Raw genomic sequence first — 19861 nt, forward strand, 5'->3', positions numbered from 1 at the left:
TTCAGTGTAAACGAGGGCGACCGACACTGAGTTCAAAGTTCATATAATTGCATTAGTAAAACTTTGTGCAGTCACAATGCTTGGTGACAAAGGAATGTTGCGTAACATAACTACTCGTACTTTACTTTAATTAGGTTGTCATAGCAATGTGACGTTTCATTGAAGGAAGATTCTGGTTCCTCTCCAGAGAGAGGTCAGAGGTCAGGATCGACGCAGAGCTTGGACCTGGGTTGTCCAGTCGATATACTGTTCAAGTTCAAAATGTATTTATTGTCATTCTTTTATTTCTATCTGTCTTATTTTATCTTGTTTTGTTTTTGTTTTACAATTACGTTTAATTTTATTCTATTTTCTATCTGATTTTTTTTTTTTTTTTTTAATTCTGATTTTGTTTTTATTCATTTATTTTATTTATTTTACTCAATTCTGTAACAAATGCTCGTACACAAAATGAAAATGAAACAAATTCCTCCCTGTAAATTGAAAACGCGTGTCACCTTTCGGGCCAAAGTCATCCAACAGAAGAACAGAATCAGTAAAGACGGTTAGATGTAGATAAGGAAAACGGGGGAATAACTGTGGGAATAAAAACTTTTCACCTGGCAGCTTCTGGGCCTCGTGCAGGCCGGTGCATGTTGTTGTTTCCCAGATGATAAGCTGCCTGTTTAGATGGTAGGTGTTAGTCACAATGTGGTAAAGTTACAGTTGAACACGTAAACCCAAAAGATCATTAATTACAGTCGCAATATATCACTCTCTGTAATTCTATGTAATGACCTTACAGTGGCTGCAATATTCCACATTTCCATTAGAGTTGCTTTGTCTCGCTGACTCTGTTGCCACGGTTTCCCATCTCAGTTTCGTATTAAGCTGCGTGTTTCCACTCTTGTGTTGTCTTGTGTCTGGTGTCTGATATCCAAATCTTGTGGTGTTTGTTATTGTCCCCACAGGCGGCCATGTGTTACGTTCATGTGGCTGCGCTGGTTGCAGAATACCTGCACAGGAAAAGTAAGGCCCTCCACCCATCTACACACACACACACACACACACACACACACAGATACACAAACAATGCTTTTACCTCCATATACTGTAACTGAACCCCAGGCATAAATAAAAGGCCCTGTTGGTTGAGCCATCGAGCAAAACAATAGTTGGCCGAGGAGGGAATGGAATAAGAATAATAATGTCAAACTGACACCACAATTATAGAGTTAAATTACATTCTTAACCAGCACTGTGAGGGTGTGGCTACAGACATCGCATGCAACCTCACCAGCAAACGTGCACTCTTTATAGAGACTGGTGATAAAAGACATGCCAGTTTGTTCACTGACTGTTGTTAGAGACAGCGTGCAAGCACTCCACAAACTGATACTATTAGACCAGCACGGTGACACCTTGCAAAAACAAAGCCTCGCAATGTTTTTGTTTTTTTTGTCACGGCCATTTTTACCTCATGCAAAACACTGCTGTCAAATAACCTCCTAAACAAATGTGAGCCGGTGTTTTTCTTTGGGGAAACTCAACGGACAAAGATCATTTGTGAGATCGAACAGTTGGTTGACACGCTCACGCTTATCTCTCAAACATTTGTCTGCCATCGAGACCAGAGGCAGCGTCTCTGCTTTCATCTTATGATTTGTTATTAGATAGTCACGTAATATATTTTTTTTTTATCTGTAACGCGTGTTTCTACATGACAGTTCCTCTAAAATGAGTCAGTGTGTCGTGAGTGACACAGATTTCCATTTGTATTTTCATTGTTTTTAGAGCCAGTTGCTGAGACGCTGCGCCTGTTGCAACCTCAAAACTTACATACGTGAAACGCAGCATATGGTAGTGTCCTTTTTCACCTTGCCTTTACTGTTCCTTCATTAGAGCTGTTCCCCAGTGGCCTTGCAGCTTTTAAGAAGATCACCATGAACATTGAAGAGGAAGCGGCCATGAGGGAAGACACCGGAATGCAAGATGTCTATTACACTGAGGTGTGGCTGTCTGCACAGGATTTGCTTTCTTGCATGAGACATTGTGAAGTGACAAAAATGAATTAGGCAATAGTTAGTCAATCTAGAGACTTTTTTTTTCTTTTTTTTTGGTCAAAAACTGTCAAGTGCTGAAAGCTGGCCTTAAATGTCGGCTCAGGTTGATAATAGTTTTGAAAAAATATATATATATTTTGTGTAAGGTTTAACATTTGAGAACTGTGGCTTCTTTTGTTTCTATATCTTAAAGTAAGGTATCAATGTAATTTTGGTAATGCATCAGCACTAGTATTGAGACATTTAGAATGATACCCAGTTCCAATCCTAGTACATGAAATCTTATTTGATGATCGGATGACTTGATACCGTAAACGTGAATCCCTGAGATCCGTCATTCCTTTTCTACACCCTTTTTTATTTCAGGAAGTCTTGGTGGAACACCTCGAGGTCTGTGTGGAGGCGCTGTGGAAAGCCGAACGCTATGAGCTCATCACGCACGTTGCCAAACTCAGCATCCCCATCTACGAGAAGCGCCACGAGTATGAGGTACCGTAGCAGCATAACATAACTACATATGTTTGCCGTCACTTTCTCTCGTTTTTGGGAATGGGACTTGGTTGTTATCACTTGCTTTTAGTAGCTCTTCCGTCTGGCACGCTCACGCCTTCGCGATCAATTGCTCAAGTGTATTTGTCACATTTAATCATGTCAGTTGCAATCTCGGAGAAATGTGTTCCTGCCAGTGCCAAGTTGCTACCTTCTCCACAAGAAGACAGCTGTGTAATTATAATGATCGAATGTGAAACTGAGATGAGACATTTCGCTCCTTTCAGCAACATATAAGGATTATACACGTGAGCGTTATGTGCCAAGTGACAACATTTCTAGTCACAGTGTCAAGTAATTTAAATAACGTGTTGCATGGATGTGAACATTTTACAAAATGACAGACTTTAGTGTTTGTTGGGACAAAACAGAAGTGAAATGCTTGTTTTCTGCACGTACTGCTCAGCTGCTCCTATAAACAAACAAGCACAGAGTAGGCCAGCTCTGACGCCATCTGTCTTCTTTTTTTCCCCAGAAACTGAGCCGACTGTACGACACTCTGCACAGAGCCTACAATAAGATAATGGAAGTGATCCAATCAGGCCGCAGGCTGCTCGGTACATACTTCAGAGTGGCTTTTTATGGACAGGTGAGGTTGGGCAGCTTCAAAGGGGTTTTTGTTTTATGTGCAATTGCAATGTGGTGTGCAGCGCTGTGCTGCAATCAAAAGAGTCGGGTAAATTGGAATGGAAATGGAATGGGTGAGGTGATGAATCATCCTCCTTGTGTGGAGACTAATTGTGTTTGGGGTTGCATCCAAAATATTTGCGATAACTCTACTCTATCTCATTCTATCACTAAACAAAGCGTTTCAGAGAGTAAAAGTGAGGTCCCAATAGATATGTAGCAGTACGGAGAATACACAAAACCCTTTCAGTGTTGGGATATTATGGAAACTGGTCAAATGTTGCTTAAATTGTGGAAGTGAAATGATGAAGGACCGTGCAGCGGCTCACAGCTTTTTGATAGCACAGCTACAAGCAGGTTCCTGGACTGTGGACGTAATAAATTAAAGCAAATAGCTGTAGTGACATTAGAAGTAAGCAGACACTCCCATGAAATGTTATGCCATGCAAATAACTTTAGCCATTTAAGCAAATGTGACGGATGTGTTGCATCTCACTTGTGCAGAGAGGAGTTATTCCTTGGGGCAAAAACAACAGAGGCAAGCTGTATTTTCATGTGTAGCATCTTTAAAAAAGGCAGAGGAAGTCATATCACTCCATCTTTATAATGATATTACTTAAAGCACTTAAAGTTGATTTGTATTGAAAACACAGAAGAAGACTCATCACTGAACTAAATGGGTTGTTTTAATGCATATTTCCTCAGATGGACTGTCTCTCGTTATATTTCTAACCGAGTGAACGTTTGTGTTTTTTGCGCAGGGCTTCTTCGAGGAGGAGGACGGGAAGGAGTACATTTACAAAGAGCCCAAACTCACCGGCCTGTCCGAAATCTCCCAGCGGCTGCTGACGCTCTACGGGGAGAAGTTTGGGCCGGAAAACGTCAAGATAATTCAGGACTCAAACAAGGTGTGGTATATACATGGAGGAGGGAAAAGGTTGGAGTCTTGCTGCGCAGTTTCTGACTTTGAGTGGCAGGTTGCTACATTAGTTGAAATGAAAAGAAGTCATTTGGCACTGCAGCCCCGCTCTTGTGTTTATTCAGAAAATACAATCCGTCCAGCATAATGTGGGAAATGTTCCGTTCCTTCTCTATGGAGTTATTGTGAGGTCTCCGTTGACAGGTTGAAATTTTCTTTGACTGCTTTTATTGTGTTGATTTCAGAAACTTTGTGGGCTGTTTTTGAAGAAGGGGGGTGTTTTTATTACTTTCAAAATGCCAAGGTATCATCTGATCTAAGCCTCACGCATCTTACCAGACTCTCCGACATGCAGGGCTTTGTATTTATATTTCGTTAAAGATTGATTGCTTGTCCACAGGTGAACCCCAAAGACCTGGACCCCAAGTTCGCCTACGTCCAGGTGACATTCGTGAAGCCGTACTTTGAGGAGAAGGAGGCGCCCGAGAAGAAGACCGACTTCGAGAAGTGCCACAACATCAACCGCTTTGTGTTCGAGACACCTTACACGCTGTCGGGCAAAAAGCACGGCGGGGTGGAGGAGCAGTGCAAGAGGAGGACTGTGCTCACAAGTACATGCAAACACGCTCATTCACAAACGTTTCAGGATGAATTTCGTACAGCCTGAAGTTGTCACGTGATGAGATTACAAACACCAAAAAGGCACACAGTGTCTCATATCAGAAACTACACCTCATTAATAATCCATTCATCTCTGTTCTCATGATGACACGTCTCATCCACATCAAGTCATAATTCATGTTATTCACAGAAGCTGGAATCTTGTCTCACGGAGCTACAACGGCACACTAGGGCCAATGTAGGGAAAGAAAGCGGAGCCGGGGAGGGAGGAAATATTCTGTTCTGTTTTTGTTTTTTTTACATACAGTTTGGTCATAATGAAGTATTGTTCTGTACCCGTGTGCAGTGCTGTCACCTCCTAAATAGCAGCTGGTCACTGTAGCAAGCGGCAGCTTGATGCTAGGATCCCTCCATCTACACCCTATTCAGCTTATCTTGTCATCCCTGAGCCCCCCTCAAGCGACGCTATTCTTTCTTGTTAGCCTAATACATGTAGTTTTCATTGTGAACATGAACATCTGCCTGTCTCAAGTCAAACACTGTGTTTGCCACAGTAAACTGAACAAACTTCTTGTCATTAGATAGCTTGCACATGACAAGCAACAGAGGGATCACCCGAAGAAGAGTTTGTTTGTTATTGCAGTTATTTATATCCACGTGGTCCAACCAGTCTTTCCTGCCCCTCTTAACGTGCAGCTGCCAACACCTTCCCGTACGTGAAGAAGCGCGTGGAGGTGGTGTCGGAGAAGCAGGTGGAGCTTAAGCCGGTGGAGGTGGCCATCGATGAGATGAAGGCACGGACAGCAGAGTTGACCAAGCTCTGTTCCAGCCAGGAGGTGGACATGATCCAGCTGCAGCTCAAGCTGCAGGGCTGCGTCTCTGTGCAGGTAAAGGCTTCAGTTCGCTCAGAGACGCAGCTAAGTGGGAAAGAAAAACAACAACATCTTCTTTTCCTCTCACTTTTGTAACATACTTGTGTTTGTCGAATTTGACTAGACCTCAAATTTGTATAACGAAGAAACATGAAATACTGTTATTGCGCAAAAAACTGAGCAGGGGTCAGTGGTTGAGCGCCGTGACAAAGCACAGTAGTAGTTTGTGCACTGATGAGCGTATAAGAATGCTTAACACTTTCAGGCATGTTTTGCTGCAGGTGAATGCAGGTCCCATGGCGTATGCCAGAGCATTCCTGGATGACAGTAAATCCAGCCAGTCCGTCAACAAGAAAGTAAAAGACCTTAAGGACATTTTCAGGTAGCTTTTTTTCCCTATAACTAAATTACTAAGCTGCTTGTTGATTCTCACTAACTCTTAATCACTTTTTCTTTCTAATTTAAAAACAGTTTCTAAGTGATCTGATGAGTGGCCATTCATTTCGCCATTTTATCTTGAATGATTGCAGGCGTTTTGTCCAGGCTTGCAGCATGGCTCTGGACATAAACGAGCGTCTGATCAAAGAGGACCAGTTCGAGTACCACGAGGGCCTGAAGGCCAATTTCAAAGAGATGGTTAAGGAACTATCTGACATCATCCACGAGCAGGTAAGCTCACTGTTCAGGGCCTAGTCCAGATAAATATTACACTCGGACACACGCCCTTTTCCTTGATCGCGCAGAGGCCTTGGCACAGATGGTCCTGCTGTGTGGCAAATCAGAATTCCTCAATAGCAGCGAATCCTGTCATTATCACTTTAAAACTATAAGCAACATTAAAGTGTAAATAGTGCATTGGAGCACGTTGGCACGTGCTGGATGTGAGGATTATTTGTTGCAGTGCTACGGTATGTTGTGGCGTTAAGATATGTTCAGAAGTTAGTTTTGTTTGTTTTGGTTTTATGTGTCCAGGTTTTGAGATATCTGTGTCTGATCTTCACCCCGACACAACAGGGGTGTTTCTGGTGCTGGCAGGGTTGCAAAATTTCATTTAGAAAATTGCAACATGAATGATTCTCCTGGTTATCCACAGACCTCACTTTAACACAGTTTCCATTGGCGCTACCGAAGAAATAGTCCCCATGAAAGCGGTTCCCTGTGTGCTCTGCGGATTATCCAGAGTAACAGGAACACAGCTGTTGCTCTTGAATATTTTAAATGTCTTTTTATCCTGGTGTTGATGTAACGTCCAGGAATAATTAAAAACTGAATTTCCCATTTCCTGGAACAATGATTCACAAAAGATGGCTCATGTGCCCCTGTTCTTAAAAGCCTTGTCAGTAGAATGAAGCCGATTCTCCCATCTGGTGAGTTGGATGTAAAAATGGGCCAGCTTCACTGGGTAAAAACATGACCTATAGACTAGATGTAAGCTTGGCTTGTCCGTATGTGCTGTAACCTCGTTATCGTGTCGCAATCAGGACACACGTCCCTGTTGCTCATCAAGATTGTGCACTTTGTTCACTTCCCGTCACTGGAATTTGTCACGGTTGTGTTGCAGCACAGCTATCACTGGTTCTTCTGTGTCGTCAGGGTGCGATTCCGGTTTGTTATTATGCCTGCCGTCTTAATGTTGCTTTAGCTGCTCTAATTTCACCATTCTGAACTAACTGGTCTGACTTTTTCTCTCCAATGTGCTGCCCTTTAGCTTTAAGGAACAACAGGTAATGTGATCGGGAAAATGTGTAAAATCCTAGTTTGTCCTTCCTTAGTTTTGTTTTGCCCTTTTTCTTGTTGAAACACATAAATTATGATTGTTTGCTTACATTCAGGGTTCGTACAATGCCTTGCAAGTTTGGAAAATGCTTAATTTTAAGCTTGATTTTCAACATAATGGTGGTGTTTCATCCACACAATCCCTCTACAAATGTGATTCAGCCCATATCACCCTGTAGACTGTAACACAGAGCCTCGCAGTACTTTCCACTCACTTTGGTTATATGTTTCCGCCACGGGAACAGCTGATTGGTTGGGATAAATACAACTGTTTAGTGACTAGTAGTGTAAACACAAGCAGCCACATTGAACCTCTTGAGTCGCCACCCACGTCTGAGATTTGTTCAGCAAAGGGAGAGTTTGTGCCAAAACCAAATAATCCAAACAATAATCAGACAGATCAGAGAAATACTGAGTGAGAGTTTTGAATGACACATGGAAGGAATACTGTGTGGGCCATATTGATGTTTGTTGCAAAGTAATTGTTAAAAGCCTTGATACTTTTATGGCTTTGTTCTATGTATATCACCGTATAAACACTCTTCACTCTCACTTCCTGTACATTCAGCTTTTATATGTTGAACCACATCTCATAGTGTGTCACATCCTACCAGCCCGTGCAGTTCAGTGTGTGTGTGTGTGTGTGTGTGGACAAAAATATAGCTGAGTTTGGTATGAGTGTGTGCCTTTATGAGAGCTGACACTCATCCCGCCTGTGTTTTTGCCTTTGACCCCCAGATCTACCAGGAGGATCTGATGCGTTCACTGTTAGAAAACTCCCTCCATGTGTTCCGTGCAATCAGCGGGACCTCCACCGACCTGGGCTGACCTCTGGTCCCCGCCGGCCTTCCTCCGCCACGCCACCCGCCCCTTATGTATATCCTTTTTAGGGCCTGAACTGGATGATAACAGGGTGGTTTCTCCGTGTCATGTCTGCGCTGCCACACTTGCCAAAACACCCTCCTCCCCCACTCCCCCCGGGATGAAGATGCCATTTGGATAATTGTCGGCGTGTCTGCTGGACGTGCAGTAGGCGGTCGGGGGGCGAGAGATCGCAGCACATCAGTCGGATATAATATTCACAGCAGCAGTATTTCTGAGAATGTATCGCAGCAGCACCGACTGAACGTCAGCATGTCAAGTTTAGGTGTTATGCTGAGTCACGCTAGGTTGCATTGCACTTTTTTCCTGCCTTTTTGCGATAAACTGCAGGATTGACTGTTTCTTTAGAGGGAGTCGCGCCGTGCTCCCCCTGCAATGTCGCCTTTCAGATCCATGTAGGACTCCACACTCCCTCCAGTGTTCTTTTTTTTACCACTTGAGTTGACTTTTAGAGCTCAGTAGCATCTTCTCAGTTTACCACAGTGTTTTGTTTGGCCAGGATTTTGTGCCGGCAGGGTGAGCAATATCCTAACAGAACCGATTCTGTCTTTATAGGGACCCAAACTGAAAGCAGTGCGATACCCTGTCAAACCAAGGGTTAGTGTTTATAGGCTTGCAGCGCATTCCAGTCAGGTTAACAGATTGTGATAAACAGATAAGTCACGGCTGAAGAGCAGCACCCTGTTTGTTAAATGGCAAAATGTAAAAGCCTTCTCCGTCAAGTTAAAGAAAGGAAAAGACAGACCTCAGGGTTGTATTAAAGTGTGATAAAGCTGCTCTTAAGAAGGGTTTGCTTAGTTTAAAAGTAGCTCAATTACATTGTAATAGTAAAACAACAATGTTCTAGATACCAAGCTGTATAACAATCATTGACAGTATTCTCTAAGGGCTCATTTTATGGCCTGTACGCTTAGTCAGAACCAGGATTTGAGGACAGCGGCGAGATAATATTTACTTCAGTGCAGTAGGTGAAGAGTTCCTCTCATCTGGGTCGAGATCCAGTGCCTTCGTGCTCTGCCTTCTGAAAAGCCTCCCCTATCTCAAGTAATAAGACCTTCAACACATGCTGGTTATTCACAGTATTTCACAAGTGCTACACTGTAATTAGCAGATAGATGAATAATATTTAAGCAAGTGTACATAATTTGTTGTCATGCTGTAAAGTGAATTCTGTCCCCATGTATGTTTGTATGTATGTATTTATATTTGAAACATGTTGGACTCTTGCTCAGTTCAAAATGTGTCCTAGCAGAGAGATTTTTTTTTTTTGGTTCATTTTTATTGCATTGTATACTGAAGTGCCGCTGCTTATCAAACTTACTTTGTAAAGCCCTTTTTCAATAAAACCTGGAAAAACTACCAAGGCTGACAATTCTTTCTTGACCTGGGAGACAGCAGCTGACAAAACAGTCTCAACCATTTAGTGGACGTTCCTGAGCTTTCGCGAGATCTTCCTCACGCAGATGTTGCCAGGTTGTCATTCTCGAGTCGACGTTGAAGCCAACATGAACGAGGAATCCTTAAAATGCTCAGGGAACATCTACGTTCCCACGACATCTGGTCGACTCCATCTGCAGAGGAAGTTTGTGCGATACGATGGAAAGGAGTACCCTTTAAAGAACTAAAAGGGCCTTTATCCAAACCACGATCAGCCTTGGACCACAACTGCACAAAGTGATGTGTCCCCATACTTGGGCCACTCCCTGTAGCCTAAGAGGTGTTTCCACAGTGGATCACGCTTGTCAGTCATGATGAAGTGTAACAGGGTTTCAGAGAGATCAAATGCATGTTCATCCTGGCCTCGTGCCGTCAGTTTGTCCACGCTGTGTGTTGTTTGTTGCTGCATAAATCCATTACCATACAGATAATCAGCTTAATGATTCACAGGCGACTTCCTGGAAGACTGGATGGACACTTGGTGGTTTGGGATATTGCACTTATGTTGCGCACGCATGCGCCGTGCGCCTTCATTAAGAGAGCCACACGGGCGGCTTCCTTTGATATTTTCACTCTTTAACACTCAATAGATTTCTGGACGTCCGGGTGTGTTTTGTTGGAACACTGTTGGGGGAGAACTCGTTTAACATTCCCACTGAGTCACCATCATTCCCTCGCTGTCATCGCGGCTTTCCTCCCACTCTCACCCCGACTCCGCCCCGCTGTTCCCGGTAGACTCAGCGGACACAGCGGACCCACCGAGACTGTAAAGGTGTTTTTAGTGACGGTGTTATTTCTTCTTCTTTCTGTTTTTTTTTAAATTTTTTTTTATCCCAGACGTTGTGTCGCCCGTATTTGCCCGCTGTGTGCGGTGACACAAACGGGAACGGTGTGGTCTCTTCTCTAAGTGGATCGAGGGAGTTGACGCGCTTCCAGGGAGAATAAACGCTCAGACTCTCGAGGACATCATGACTTTTACTCGGGACTGTTTCGCCTTCTTAACATACACCGCCATAATAATGGCCTTCCATTGCGAAGCAGGTAAATACTCCTCCATTACCTGGCAATAGCGTCATAATGAGACCTTTGACGAGAAACGGTTAGCTTGGGTGAGCTCAGTAATGGTTTTAGTCGACCGCACAGCTAGCTTGCAATTAAAGTTTAATTAGCAAGCCTTACTGACGCACTGTCAGTCCGTTCGTCAGTCGGCTATATCACATAAAAATTTAAGAGCTGTCCTTAAAGAAATATCGATTTATTGTTCGATTTAAAGCACATTGAAAGCTGGAGATGAGAGAAAGAGCCCAAATTAAGGAGAGTCTACTAAAGGACTAGGCTACATTAACCCTGTGGTTTTTCATTAAGGATTTTCTTCCATGGTGGCACTATATTTATATCGGATGATGGCGAGGTATTCTCTCGGTGTTTAGGCTGCCTTGTCCTGTCATTTGTACATATGAGGTTTTTACATTGATAAAACAAAAAACAACTTTAGAGTCACGAATCACAGACAATGTTCCCCCTCAAATATCCAGTAGGCTGAGGTAACCTTAACTTAAGGGAAAAAAAACAAAAACACAAGTCGTACTGTGACCACAAACACTATTTTTAAGATATTTCCAGACTCCCAAAAAGCCTTTTCTGTCGAGTTTTCTACCTTGGTTTACAAACAGCGGCTATAGCCCTCGTTTAGATTTGCTTGCGCCACTTTTTTGTAATTACGGCGCAGGAGCCGAGCAGTTGAAAATGTGGCAATAAGGTGCAGAGACGGACTTTGAACCGGAGCGCCCTTTTTTTCTTTTTTTTTTTTTTTTGCTGCACAATTCATTTAGGAAATTATAGAAGGTGGACGCACCTGCAAACTCAATGGGCAATCACACATTCATTCTCTTCACGGTTAACCTCTCTATCATAATATCATATTTAAGATGTAGCCCTGTACACTGGACTCACCTCATCGCACTATATTTTAGAAATCTCAAGATGCAGTCCCCTTTAGGGTTCACAACACATAGGCCAAAACCTTTTCATACTATTTGATGTCCCGTGCAATGATTCCTTCATGTTAAACATTCCAGTGAATTCCCACTCTGTCCTCTGTAACATTTTTTTTTTTTGCGTAGGGATCCACTGGAAAAATCTATTATAATAACTTTTAAGAGGTCAAATATGAGGAAAATGTTTATGCTCCAAAACTCATCTCACTGTACCAATTTTGAGAGAAAAATTGGTACAGTGAGATGATTTCATTTTGAATGTGGTCGCAGAAAATGACATTCTTAGAGGGATATGACAGGGATCTACTGGAACCTTCAATAACTCTGTAATAGAAAAGTGTTTGCTCACTTCCTCTTACTGGCACCACTTGGCCTGCTACCAATCTACCAGTGGTGGAAAGTAATTAAGTATATTTACTCAAGTACTTTACATAAGTCCAAATTTGAGGTACTCTTACTTTACTTCAGTATTTCAATCTTATGCTAATCTGTGTATGTTTTACTCCATTACATCTATCTGACAGCTGGAGTTACTTTACAGAGTAAGATTTTACAGACAAAACATGATCAATTTCTAGAACATGTCAAACTATCCAGCAGAATATAAAGTAACCTAGTTCAAATGTGCTCCACCTCCACAAGCTGTAACATTAAAATGCTGCTTAGTATCAGTAATAATATTCTAATAATATGCTATATATAATAATACAACTCTCTGGAAGGAACCATTCTGCCAAACAAGTACTTTTACTTAAATATTTCAAGTACATAAGTATTTAGCTGAAATACTTTAACTGCTACTTTGTTAAGATACAGCCACAAGTGAATTGTCTTTTTTATGACGCATCACCAAAATGGAAATCTGTGTTTTCTATTTTAAACTTCAGCACAGGTTTAACCACCTAAAGGGCCCCAGGGAAAAAATGAGCCCCTATCTGGAAATGTCTTCAAACCAGCAAGTTTTGTCAAAGGACTTGGGGTTCTTGTGTGATTCAAATAATTGATGTAAAAATTGAATTAACTGATTAGCTTACTGTGGCTAATGATAGCCTATTGTGATTCTTTCAGCCTAACAGTGTCATTCATTCTGAACAATTCCTCCTTTTCTGTTTCTGGTCCTACAGATCGCCCTCCTCCACCGAAAGGGCTGACATACAAGTGGCTCGACGCGTTTACTGTGAACGTGTCCTGGAAGCAGCCCAGTGGTCTGCCGGACGGAAGTGAGGTCCGATACAAATACTGCCAGATTGTGGATGGAAAACCTGATGTAGGTATTGCTTGGGGGTCCTGGGGTCCCCAGGTTGCAGCAATATCAGTGGAGAATTACCTTAAACAATTTTGAAAATTCTTCCTTAATGATGCATTCAAGGAATCTCTGTAAGGAAGCTGTAGCTCGCAAACCATGCTTTGGGAACTACAGATCTAATGATTTGTTTGTTACTAGGCCATGAGACTACTCCTTCTTTATGACAACAAAGCACACCCTTTAATCCATTTCTAAATACGGTAATATATAGTCTTTGGGCTTCATGCAAGACCACATGTGCAAACAGATTTGTTCTGAAGTTGCATGCATGAGTGATTCAAGAGAATTTGTGGCATTTGCCAATTTTCTCTGTCTTAGAATTATCTCTCAGGTACGGATTGAATTCATGAGGGGTCCAGACCTGTCATACGAGGCCTGTACGGTCGAATGCAAAAGGCCCATTGTCTATTATATATGAAAATACTAAAAATACAACAGCTACAACCACACAGATAAATATACAAACCTTGAATTACTGTGAAATCACAGTGATTTACATGGTTTAGATTTGAAGCCCAGATGGCAAATAATATGCCCAAAACTGAACCCTTCACAGTCCCTTCTTGAAGATGCATTACCACACGACTGTAATGCAACTTTGATAAAAGCAGCATGATAATCACTGCTGTTTATTCATTGCAAGCAAATCAAAAGTCTCCTCTAGTTGATTTTGTTGATACTGAAAATGGTATTTGTAGGATTTTAACGTCTCTGACTGAATTAGGCGTTTCAATATGTATTAGCAGAATCGTCATTAAATGTTGCTTTTCTTCCAGTGTCAGGCATGCACAACTTCGAGAAATTTCACAGTGACTTGTCTGACAGAAAAGATGGGTTCTGATTGTTGGACGTACAACATTTCGACTGTTGGCAGTCAATCCTGTGACAGTTTGAATGAGAGCACACCCGTGTCCATAACCATTAGGAGTAGGCCCAGAGGTAAGAAGCAGAAAGCTGACTTTAATGCAGTACCAGTGTTTTGTATTTAGATTTTTGTGCATCCCTTATAATGCCTTAAATCATTCGTGAAAGTTGCTACATGTAGGTATGTGACACCTTTGTTTTTCTACTGTGCAGCTCAAGTGGTGGAGGACTTCAAATGTTTCATATATCCTGAAAAAATGAACTGTTCCTGGATCCCAGTAAATCAGTCTCTTGACCTGACGCTCTCCTACAGGTGAGAACTACAACACAAAGGAGATACAGAATGTCTCCAAATATGTGCAGTGAATAAATTCTATCTGAGGGACTATGTCATTGTTTTCATATCACACACTGTGCTTTGGGATGTTATCGTCCAAAGGTTATCAGCATTTCACTTGCCCTATAACAGATTCCACAGAAATGAACTTAAACCAACATCAGTGAAATCGTGCTGCAGCAGTTTGTTGTTTTTTGTTTTTTAAGTCAAGTGATGGTGGATGTATGGCTTGGCCTAAAATGGGATGAGCAAAAGATGAAAAAGTTGCCTATTATGCAGGACTTACTGTACAAAAACTGTTAAGCCTTGGCAAAAGTTCTTCCTGGTGAGACATTTTCATTCCTGGTTCCACTACATTGTTGAATGTAAGATGGTCGACATTATACACACCATGTCGGTCAGCATAGCCTCTGCAGCTTCTGCAGAAAGACACCCCCTCCTATCTCATTTCTTTGTTTACAGCATTTAGCTATTCCGCTTCTTAAGACAACACACATACAGTGAGGACAAACCAGGAATATGGTGCCAGAATATTGAGATCTTTGGATGAAAGCACTCTTCTGGCCATCAGCAGTGCAGGCTGAAAACCTTACGTGTGGATGGGATTTTCATGCTTCACTCTGGGCTGGTGGGGTTGTGAATTGCAGTCATTTAGGTGCATTTATTAGCCCACATAGATATTAATGGGCAGCAGATCATCTGTGCGCTTTATGAACATCTAGTGGCGACTGGAAGAATTGCAGGATCCGTAGTGGTTTTTCAGAACAGTGAGGACAAAGCTAAGATGACCAAACCCAAGCAATTTTGTGTTGTTTCCATTTAGGTGAAATATGTTGAATATAGCTGTGAGCCTTCCTTACTCCCCACTTCTCTTATCACCTATCTATTTGTTATTACAGAGTTTGTGGACTTTATGAGCAACGTGTAAAAGGTTTAAAAGTGTGTGATCAGCCTTACAGCAGTGGAAAGAGGAATGGTTGTTCCCTGAAAGCTGCTGTCCATGATGACATCTGCATACTTGTGGAGACCAAAGCTGGAATGAGCACCTTCAGACCTGTACTTGGTTGGTGTTACCTTTAATAGATTATTATTGACCTCATTACAAATTGTGAAAATCAATATAAAGCATTTGCTTTTATATATACTTTTATAACCAGTGATTGAATCTTGTTTTTCGTCTTTTGCTGCCAAGTACAAGTAAAATAATATTTTTTTGTCCTTTTGCAATCTCCTCAGTGGTACCTTCACCAGAGGTGAACATCAGCAAGGAGGGAAATAACCTCAAACTGATCTGGACACGTCCAGAGATCGGACACGGTTGTACCTGGATATACGAGGTCAGCTACAGCAAATGCAATGAGCCCAAAGTAAGTTGTCAAATTCAACTGTTCATTCTAAAATCTCTACTAAAATGAATACTAAAAGTCCTTTTGCATTTGCTACAATGGCACTGAATGTCTTCACCTTTAGGCATTGAGTCTATCAGTTGCAAATACCAGAAAGTTCCACAAATGTCTGCGCTTGTATTCAAGCATTTAAATTCAGAACAGTCGTTTTACGTGCTTATCGTTCTTTAGGTATTGCTGAACCTCACTGTAAACATGGGAGAGCCTACGATGCAGGTGGCCTACGATAAATGCTGCCTTTACGAGTTCCAGTCCAGAGTCAGGACTGAATATCCAACTTGCAAGAACATATTCAGCGACTTCGGTGAAGTTGCAACTTATGGTAACTGTCCAACCAATAGATCCTGTGTTTTGCTGGCTCATGTGTGTCAGATATCAAAGTGACTTTGTAACACAGCGACAGAAAGAAAATGAGAAAATGCAAACCAGCATGTAATTGATGTTTCAACTCATCACTTAGCCAGTGTTGGTTGCATACGCCCCCTCTTCCATCGGTTTGTGCTTTTCATATTTGATTAGACTCATGTTTGATGCTTTTTCTGCAGATAGAAGTGAATAAAATCCCGTATGAGTTCTGACGTATGAATTGGCATTTTCAAAAGCTTGTTGCACGGTCACAGTTTTGTAGAGTAATAAACCGAGGGTTGCTTTGAGATTTGACCCAGAGATTTACAGAGTAGACTTAACCTGGACGTGGTTATTGTTGTCTCTTTTAACTTTGTTAATCTTTCCGAGATGAATATTTATTTCCTAAAGTCTGGATGTCAACAATCGTGGACAAGAATTTTTCATATTCCTTGCCTGCAAATGCAACCCCCCTCCCTGTAGCCACCTCCTATTACCTCACAAACAAACACAGATTTCCCTTCTGAGCCAGTGTCAGTGTAGAGGTCTAACACCAGTCAGGAATAAAAGGACGTGCTGTTACTAGATGTACTACTATGTGTACAATTTGCATGTTTGAGCCCTCCATTGGTAGTATCAAAAAATACACTATAGCAGCCAATCAGGCGTTTGTGTCATTGATATTAATATAATATTTACATCGACACAGACCCACATACTTAAACAGAAGGAGATTTACACTAGGAAAGAGCAAATATTGAGTAAAATCAGTAATTGATGCTTTTTCGTATGTTGACTTCCAACTATGGCAGCAGGACATTGAAGTTTAGGGTGCTTCGAGTGTTTGAGTTTTGTATACAACTTCTGACTTGAGCAAAAAGCTTGAAATTGTGTTGAAAGCTGAAGAAAACATGTCTGTCGTTCATCACAGGTAAAAATGAGCCTCCCGACAGGACACTGACTGTGGTTGCCATCGTCATCCCTATCATTCTGTTTGTCTGCGTCATTCTGTCCTGCTACTGCTTCAGGAGGTATGTTTTGGAAAGAGAACAGTTGGCCTACGTATGCCTTTGTCAAAGATTTCCACCTACCTGCCAAGTGTTACATAAATTCTATTTCAAGAGTCGATGTTGTAAAGCATACCTTTGTGAAACTGTATTTGAGATCTGCAACAAAGGAAAACACGTCACTGTAACAGCCAAACCTTGTAGAAAAGCAGATAAGGTGCCTTTGATCGCACCAGCCAAGAAGCAGAGGTTAAGCATGTAACTAATGTGTAACTAATGTTTCTCTGGCCCCAGCCTGCCACCAACACTGGAACTTAAAAGACATAAATGTTGATGACGTTGATGTTACCAGGAAAGGACTGTTCATTGTGCACCAAGTCATTCAGTTAAATGACGTATATTCCAAGTATTCACTACATATATTATATGAGTCTGGACAGACATGGATGTTAGCTGCAATGTGACTGGTTGGCGGAGGCATACAACGCAGGGTGGTAATTCTAGTTTTAATTTAAAGACCTGCAGACATGTTGTAAGACACATAAAAATACTCTGCTCTGGATAATAATTTGTGTCTGATATGGGTTTGCTACATAAAAGTCCAAAAAATGGTTGAAAATTCTAAAATAGCATGTTTACTCCTCCATCCCTCATTGAAAAGAAATATAAGTAATCTGTATGTTTCTGACAAAAAAACATCTGCCTCCTAAGTATTGTATTTTGGTGATGGAAACATTATGTGCTGGTTGTTGCTTTCTGTCATTGACATGGATGGTGTGGTGTGTCTGTCCGTAGGCACAGCGCCATTATTTGCCCCATCATACCAGATCCTTCGGCAATATTCAAGGAAATGATCATGAACGGAAACAAAGAACATAAGGTATATTTTGGGAAAATATAAAAATGTGCATGCTCCATTCACCTGCTCCCTCTGTCTCCACAATCACTCATACACTGTTCTGTCTTTCAGAACACACCAGGGAATCTGTACACGCCGGTGCCAGAACCCATTGAACCCTGCAAAATTACCCTCGTAACCGAAAACACTGTCCTCCAGCAAAACTCCTGACATGCGCATGCACACAGCAGTGCAGCTGGACTTCCACTCTGGACGACATTTATGGAGCAACTTAACACCATGCTAAAAAGCTTTGTTTCACTGACCTCTTCTGGTTGAAAGTTTCCGGTCTGTTGCACGTCCGACAGGTGTGGCCAGGAGTGAGCTCTGTTGCACCTTTACTGAACTGACCTGAGTACAATTCTGTATCACTTCAACCACCGGAGGCCGGCAAAAACAAGATTTTCAGCTGCTATTAAGGTACTCTCTAAGGTAGTGCACATGTACATGCTGAGGCCTGTCACGGACAGGATAAGAAAATGCACTGAATCCTTGGAGCTACCTTAAGAAAGCCGCTCCGCTATGGACCTGGACATACACACAGGATAAGAAAGTTTGTCATGCCCGCACTGTGGTGATACCCTCCTGTTGAGCTCTGAGGAGGAAGACAAGGATCAGGGCAGGCCTTGTGTTTGGTTGGATAGAATGGAGCACTGCAAGTGGGCCAGCGGAGGCTGTACGCACTGGGCACCGCACCCACAAGAGGAGCTGGTGTATCTTTGGATATCCGCTGTACACATCTAAGAGATCACAAGGAAAAAAAGAGGCTTATGTCTTGCCCCCCGAATGAGGAAAACAGCTTGTTGTGCCTAGTTGGTTACAAACACTGTCTTATAAGGAACTGATGGGGGTGAGTGCATGGCAGATACCACAGTCCCGTGTGTTCATGCTGGGAATCATTTCCTCCCATCTGAAAATAAAGAAAGAGACTTAATTATGTCGAATTCAATGAAGAGGTACGGCTGTGGTGACATTTTGAATATCATCACTTTCCCTTTACGTCCTCTGTTAACACATTATTAGAGCATGTCAAAAGGAATTACACGTTGCTGTCAATCGGGGAATGAATTGACCTGCATGAACTTTGCTGGCAGACACTGGTGACTCTAGATGCCAGATGTCTTGTATATTTCCGAGGGAAATAATAATTTACTTACGTCTTGTAACTGATTCCAAATTGGCTGTCAGTCTGTTGATATTGTGTGATCTTTTGTCTGCTTTCTCATTCACAGACACACACACCCGAAAATCCAACATGCTATATCGCAATGAGTCACACTCTTCCTTCCTTAAACTGAAAAGGTTTTTTTTTTTTTTTTTTTTTTTTGTCTTTTGTTGCTTTGTTTGTTGGCTGATTGCTGACGAGTTGTACTGCTTTGAAAGAGAGCATTAAGAAAGAGAAAGTGAAAATGTCTGCGTGTTGGTTCATTTCAGTCTTCATAGGAAATAATGGACTTGTAGCAGCCTGTCAATGCAATGTTATTCAAGGATGTTGCTGTCAGTGGGCAGGTAATCCTCAAAAGACTGGCACATTTTGCCTCTTGTAAACGATTCATGAGGTGTAACCAATGGCTTTATTAATGTGAATCATGTTGTCATGCTAATAGATCAGTTATAAACCATGAATAAGAATACGTGGGTTGCCAGGTTGTGAACAATCCCTTTGGCTGACATTTAATCTCATTTTTACCCCTTATTAATAAAATAAATTGTTCTACTTGCGTTGTTGTCATTATTTTGTCTATAGGCCTACTAAAATACTTATTAATATCAATAAAACTATATTCATATAAATATACAAAATACGTTTAAAAAAAACAAACAAACAAACAAACATGTCTGTAGTTGAGTGTCCGTGCGTGGCATATGTGCGTGCGTCCGCTTGTCCCTCGCAACAAAAAAAAACAGAAGAAAGAGGAAGGACTCCGCCCCGCTCATACCTTCCCTCGAAGGAGCTGGAAGCGGCGGGGCACTCG

General features: G+C 41.8%; 2 protein-coding genes across 2 annotated transcripts in view; both read left to right on the plus strand.

Moving 5' to 3' along the window:
* The window catches only part of dock11 (dedicator of cytokinesis 11), a 49008-nt gene extending 39361 nt beyond the window's left edge, over nucleotides 1-9647 (plus strand). The window contains exons 45-54 of the mRNA XM_070930083.1: nucleotides 951-1008; nucleotides 1882-1988; nucleotides 2409-2531; nucleotides 3067-3180; nucleotides 3980-4126; nucleotides 4538-4748; nucleotides 5455-5645; nucleotides 5912-6012; nucleotides 6161-6299; nucleotides 8145-9647. Of these exons, the coding sequence (XP_070786184.1) occupies nucleotides 951-1008; nucleotides 1882-1988; nucleotides 2409-2531; nucleotides 3067-3180; nucleotides 3980-4126; nucleotides 4538-4748; nucleotides 5455-5645; nucleotides 5912-6012; nucleotides 6161-6299; nucleotides 8145-8234 (1281 nt within the window). The 3' untranslated portion in view covers nucleotides 8235-9647. The remainder of the gene's footprint in view (nucleotides 1-950; nucleotides 1009-1881; nucleotides 1989-2408; nucleotides 2532-3066; nucleotides 3181-3979; nucleotides 4127-4537; nucleotides 4749-5454; nucleotides 5646-5911; nucleotides 6013-6160; nucleotides 6300-8144) is intronic.
* A 146-nt stretch (nucleotides 9648-9793) lies between these two features.
* Nucleotides 9794-19606, plus strand: LOC139306305 (interleukin-13 receptor subunit alpha-1-like). The gene is made up of 12 exons (XM_070930245.1): nucleotides 9794-9894; nucleotides 10461-10491; nucleotides 10634-10766; nucleotides 12847-12989; nucleotides 13805-13967; nucleotides 14106-14205; nucleotides 15129-15292; nucleotides 15466-15596; nucleotides 15807-15957; nucleotides 16912-17011; nucleotides 17783-17867; nucleotides 17958-19606. Exons 1-12 carry the CDS (start codon nucleotides 9794-9796, stop codon nucleotides 18054-18056), a joined length of 1401 nt encoding a protein of 466 aa, XP_070786346.1. The 3' UTR covers nucleotides 18057-19606.
* Nucleotides 19607-19861: the final 255 nt, after the last annotated feature.

This window comes from Enoplosus armatus, chromosome 23 (genome assembly GCF_043641665.1).
Source record: "Enoplosus armatus isolate fEnoArm2 chromosome 23, fEnoArm2.hap1, whole genome shotgun sequence".
Lineage (NCBI taxonomy): Eukaryota > Metazoa > Chordata > Actinopteri > Centrarchiformes > Enoplosidae > Enoplosus > Enoplosus armatus.

Excerpts from the sequence above, each read along its gene's own strand:
- LOC139306305 (XM_070930245.1), top strand. The coding sequence starts at position 9,794 with ATGAACGAGGAATCCTTAAAATGCTCAGGGAACATCTACGTTCCCACG. Across the intron at positions 15,293-15,465 it reads CACCTTCAGACCTGTACTTG|TGGTACCTTCACCAGAGGTG; the intron begins GTTGGTGTTACC and ends CAATCTCCTCAG. Across the intron at positions 15,597-15,806 it reads GCAAATGCAATGAGCCCAAA|GTATTGCTGAACCTCACTGT; the intron begins GTAAGTTGTCAA and ends ATCGTTCTTTAG.